General features: G+C 46.3%; 1 protein-coding gene across 7 annotated transcripts in view; it reads right to left on the reverse strand.

Annotated features, from left to right (window-relative positions):
* The window catches only part of Acyp1 (acylphosphatase 1), a 35,753-nt gene that overhangs the window by 8,190 nt on the left and 21,833 nt on the right, over positions 1–5,730 (reverse strand). Inside the window, exons 1-2 of one of the 7 annotated variants that reach the window (XM_023703763.1) lie at positions 4,186–4,210; positions 3,691–3,782 (exon numbers count right to left, since the gene is read on the reverse strand). In XM_023703763.1, the coding sequence (XP_023559531.1) occupies positions 3,691–3,774 (84 nt within the window). In that variant the 5' untranslated portion in view covers positions 3,775–3,782; positions 4,186–4,210. The other 6 variants (XM_023703752.1, XM_004624867.2, XM_023703769.1 and 3 more) reach the window with 6 other exon arrangements.

The raw sequence follows: 5,730 nt of genomic DNA on the forward strand, positions 1-5,730 counted from the left end.
TTTGTGGAACTGGGGATTGAACTCAGGCCCTTGCGCTTGCCAGGGAAGCGCTTATTCTACTGAGCCATCTCCCTGGCCCCTATATTCTGCTCTTAACCTCAAAAAAGAAAAAAAAGAAAGAGAAAAAGAAAAAAAAAATGGGTGAATCCTAAAACATACTAAGTGAAAGGAACTAGACACAAAAATGCCACATTTGCATGATCATGTAGAACACGAAAACCCAGAGACAGAATATAGGTTAGTGGTTGCCAGGAGTGGTAAATGATCAGTAATTGCTAAGATGTAGGTATTTTCCCCCCACTGGAGAGATGAAAATGTTTTGGGATCAAAGCACAAATTTTATATTTTTGATGTACATACCTAAACTTACCAAGTTATACTTTTTTTAAGGGTGAATTTTATGGGATGTGAATTATAGTCCAACTTTTAATAAAGTCTCTGCCTCTTTTCCTGTCACTGCCAATCAATGGGCATCTCTTCAGACCACTGGTACAGGCACAGCAAGACAGAGACAGAAGAAAGCCTTCCTACCAGACGTGGAAGCATGAAGTTGGATGCCCCGCTGCTACCACTAAGATCGCCCCCACCACATACACACGGCCCAGGGCGTGAGAGGTAATAAGAAGTGCCACGCCGAGGCTGGACCCGAGAACGTTCTCCTGGGCTCTGAGCGCTGGACTCAGCTATCAGAGGTCACAGTATGCTCCCCCCACACCCATCAGGAGCTGGACCCACCAGGACCTGGAGGGAGAACTGGCTTGGGCTTATTATCAGTACACTGACAATGGTACAAATCATACTACAGACACTGTCCCTGGGCCAGAAGGAGAGGGCCAAGCTGACTCCTGAGAAGAGATTTTAAACAAAAATTGATCAAAGAGGGGGCCTGGCCCTAGCTCAGTTCTTTAAGTGGCTGCTTCCACAAAGCTGTCAGGCTCAGATGGCTGTGGTTCAATCCCCACAACTCAAGCCAGCCAAACCTGCCCTGAAGGCATTCAGAGCAAAAAAAAAAAAATCCTTCTGCCTTTATTAAAAAAAAAAAAAGAAATTAAAATTAAAATAACACTGAAATTAAATGTGATGCCAGAAAATGGTTATCATCAAGTCAAAAAAAAAAAAAGATCAAAGAAAATTCCAAAGAAACACAAGAAAGGAAAGTACAATGAACACTCAAATCAGTAGTCTTCTGGAGGAGCAATTCCAGCAGGGCTAGCTTCTTACCTGCATTGCACCAAGACCAGGACAGTGTGACCAAGGAGATGGCTAGGTGCTAGAGGGCAAGGAGCTGGAGTCCTGTCTGAGGAAAACCAGGGCCAAGAAAGGCAGTTAAATCCTCTCCTTCCGGGCTTAGCACTTGTAACTCAAGTACTTAATATTCTTTTCTGTTTTGTTTCTTGGGGGTACCAGGGATCAAATTCAGGACTTCATGTTTACCAGGCAGGTGCTATGCCACTGAGCTAAATCCTCAGTGTTTATTATTCTGTGAAAATAAAATAAAAACTATAAAGTCCTTTCCTGTATTGTCAGTCACCATTCTTCCATAAGTGATAGATTTTAAGAGTGGATATCATACAAACTCACTCTACTAGCAAAACAAATGTTAAAACACACATTTAAGTGGTTACAAATAGTAAAGAATAAGCTGTAAATTTAATCAAGAAAAAATACAAAAAAAGAGAAACAGCTAGGTATGGCAGTGCATGCCTATAATCCCAGCTCCTGGAGAGGCTGGGATGTGAAAACTAAAACCCCAGGTCAGCTGAGACAACAGCAAGACTGTGACCAGAAAAAAAGTGGTTGTGGGAGATATTCCTTCTAATTTCCAAATAAAATTTGCTTTTCCGCATTCTTTTTAAAAGTTTTTTTAATCTTTACTTATTTGGCACAGGGTCTAGCTACGCAGTCCAGACTCATAGTGATCCTCCTGTCTCAGTCTCCCCAGCACTGGGATTACAGGCATGTGCCACCATGCCTGGGGTTCCCAGGCCAGCATGGCAGGTGGTACTGGGGATCAGTATCGGGATCCTGCGCTTGCTAGGCAGGCGCTCAGACCACCGAGCTATCTCCCCAGCCCAGGAAAACAGGATTTGCAAGTGATTAGAATATGAGGTATTGAGGACTGACTCATATATCAAAGATTCAGGTTTGAAATTTAGAACTATCATACAGTCCCAGCATCGTGACACTTGGGGAGTTCTGCAGCCCTAATTTATTACCGTGGGGCTGGACATACATTGGGTGGGCAGGAGCCTGATACCTCCCTACAGAAGGCAGAAGGGGTACTGAGATGGCATTTGCTGGGGCTTGAGGGTTAGCTCAGTTGTTTAAGTACCTGCTTGGGCGAACCCAGCAAGGCCCAGCAGACTGCAGTTCAATCCCCAGCGCCATATGCCTTACCAGATGTGCCCTCAAGGTAGCCTGGCCCAGCCAAAAAGAAAAGAAAGAGAAAGCGATGGTGTTTGCATGTGCACGTTAAGGGAAGACCAGTGCTAGGGAAGCAGAGGTGGAGGCTGCCAACAGTTTGTTTATCCTCTCCAATAGGTCCTATTACTCTAGTGGGAGTACCATACTCCAAGGTGAATGTTACCATTATCTATTCTGGAAGGGATAAAGGTTTTTTTTTTTGATAAAGTATTTTTAATTAGAAATACTTCACCTAAAAAGATACATGCTAATATGCATATATATAAAAAAATAAAAAATAAAAATAAAAAGATACATGCTATTTCTAAGTGAGAAAGTTTGGGGAAAAAATTAAGTTTTTTTTTTTTAAATTAAAAAAAAAGTTGAAATGAAAGACATGTACAGAAAAGGTAGCAACTATGATGGAAGCACTTTACACAATTTACGTGAATATAATCAGCTCATCTACACACTATCTTCAGTCAGTGGTAGCTTCCCTATGGAATTGGGACTTGATAAAAAGGAGACTACTATCAAAGGAGAAAGGACCAGGCCGGCCTCGGGCACACACCTGTAATCCCAGCATGCTGGGAGGCTAAAACAATCACAAGTCCAAGCCCAGCCTAGGCAACTTAGCAAGACTGTTTCAACAAAAATTTTCAAAGGCTGGCTGGGGATGTAGCTCAGTATGGAGGCCTTGGGTTCAGTCCCCAGGGCTCCAAAAGAAGGAAAGAGGAAGAAGTTGGGGGAATAGAAAGGAGGTGTAAGGGAGGGTAACGGGGGCTGGCCGTGATCAAAACATATTATATGTAAGAAAATGCCACAATAAAAACTCAATTTTGTAAGATTAATATGTACTAATATAGGAAACGTGACTTGGTTTCATGATGCCATAGCAGAGTGAACTCGGGATATCAGCCTTCCAAAATTACAGTTCTGTTGTTCTGTTCTGAGACAGAATCGCGCTGCGAAGTTGAGGCTGGCCTGCATTCACTATGGAGCCCAGGCTGGCCTGGTACTCATGATGATCCTCCTGCCTCAGCCTCCCAAGTGCACGGATCTAAAGATCATGAATATGCAAGTCAAGCCCAATGTTAGAAAACACAACACCAATAACAGGAAAATCTCCCATTTCCATTGTGTTTCACTAATTGCAAAGCATTTTCCTATCCATTGGTCTACTCTACAAACTACACTCAGCTTCTCTCTGGTCATACCTGTCAGAACTCACCTCCTACCCTCATCCTCTGAACAAAGGAATGTCCCCAAAGCCTGGAGGCCACATACCTGGGTGTACTTACGGAAAAACACCCCTTGCACCTTCCCAAAAACTTCGTAGTCCACTGATACCAAGGTGTCCCCTTCCGCCATGCTCAAACCTGTGCAAGACCAGACAAACGAAATTAAAGGGCGCCTCCTTCCTGCCCAATCCTGAGGCCCAAAGACCCGCGACCGGCTCGGTCCTTCGCCACGGCGACCCCTCCCTCAACCTGCAAGGCTCGCGAACCCCGAGAGGAAACGGAGGCGGGACGCTGGCGCGCGGCGAGGGGGCCCCGCGTCGGCGCACGCACGCGGGCCGTTAGCTCCGCACCGACCCCCCGCACGGCCGCCGGCACCCCGCACGACCGCCGGCCCCGCTCCTCCCTCTCATTCCTCTTCCCCGCCCGACGCCCTCCCACTAGCACCTCAGCACATCCGCACTGCCGGGCGCGCCGTGGGGTCGCCTCTAGTCGCCCGCCGTCGCCCAGCGTGCGCGCCCACACAGCACACCACCACACCCACCACCCTGCGGCCGCGCAAGACTGGCGCTCCCGGAAGTTTACAGCGCAGCTCGTCCTTCGACGTCTCACATGCCCATCACCTGTGCTGACCAATCAGAGTTTAGCGTCGGCTCCGAGCCCGCCCAGAGGGTGGGATTTGAGGATGCGGTTGGTCCCGCGGAGGAATAAATTCGGCGTTGCGGGCACGTGTCCGAGGTCTGGCTCGGCCTCCCGAGCTCGAGCCCGGGCGGCGCTGCAGTTACTAAGCGCACCCCCTTCGCGTTTTCTCCTGGGGAGATGCGTATGTTCGATACAGGTACACATTCAATGAATACTGACTGACAGACTGCTGTATACCAGTCACTATTCTAGGCGCCATCGAACATCAGTGGGCACAACAGAAGCCTGCCCTACAGGGGCTTAAATTCTGGAGGTGGGAAACAGGGAACATGAAATATCAAAAATAAAGGTGAGGGACACAGCTCAGTGATAGCACATTCGCCTACCATGTGTGAAGCTCAAGGTTCGGTCAATCCCCAACACCAAATAAACAAACGAGTAGGGCACATACAAACTTTCTGTCCTTTTTCTTTTAGTTCCTTTCTGATATTGGAGCATGCCTACACTGGACTTGCTAGCAGGAAGGATATATACACAAGAAATACCAGTGCGGTTATTTGTCCTAAGCTTCTAGAAGTTGCCCATCAGTTTACCTTACTAAGAAAATGCTAAATAATAAATAAGGAAAGGGGGCCGGGGAGATGGCTCAGTGGAATAAGTGCTTCCCTGGCAAGCGCAAGGGCCTGAGTTCAATCCCCAGTTCTGCTAAATAAATAAATAAATAAATAAGGAAAGGAAGGGGAGAGAGAGCGAGAGAAAGATAGGCAAAACATACACACACACACACACACACACACACACGCAAATAACTGATAGATCTAAAATTTCAACTGAACCAATCAGTCTAAGCCAAATGACCACATTTATTTTTGGGAAAAGGGAACTGTCAAAGGGTATTTGTGAGTGAGGATTGCTAAAATTAAAGTTCATTCATAGATATTTGAATCGCGAACTCATAAGAATGTGTGTGAAGGAATATGATGTTTATTGTTCCTCTTTGAATTTTTTGTATATGTTACATTCCTTCATAAGGCTTCAAATGTGAATATGCCAGATTGGCAGACTTGGTAAAGTGAGATGGTTCGGCAGAGGCCGCCCTGGACATTCCATCACTGCCTCATTCTCCGTAACAGAGTAGGACCCAGGTCAGAGACAGGCGTAAATCTGTAACGCAGGGAGTTGGGGGAGGGGAACTAGACTGCATGGTGCGCTTGGAAATATTTGAAAGCAACATTGAACAATATACTAAGTTAACTGGAATTTCTTTCTGTAAGTTTGTTTTAAAAACTAGTTTCTCTATAGACTTAAAAATATATTGAATAGGGGCTTGCCGGCTAGCTCAGTTGTTTAAGTGCCTGCATGGGCAAACCCAGGCAGGCTTGCGGGACCGAGTTCGATCCCCAGCTCCACGTGCCACACCGCACCTACCTTAAGGCAGCCCGAGCCA

Source organism: Octodon degus, unplaced genomic scaffold (genome assembly GCF_000260255.1).
Source record: "Octodon degus isolate 3935 unplaced genomic scaffold, OctDeg1.0 scaffold00007, whole genome shotgun sequence".
In the NCBI taxonomy this organism is placed as follows: Eukaryota; Metazoa; Chordata; class Mammalia; order Rodentia; family Octodontidae; genus Octodon; species Octodon degus.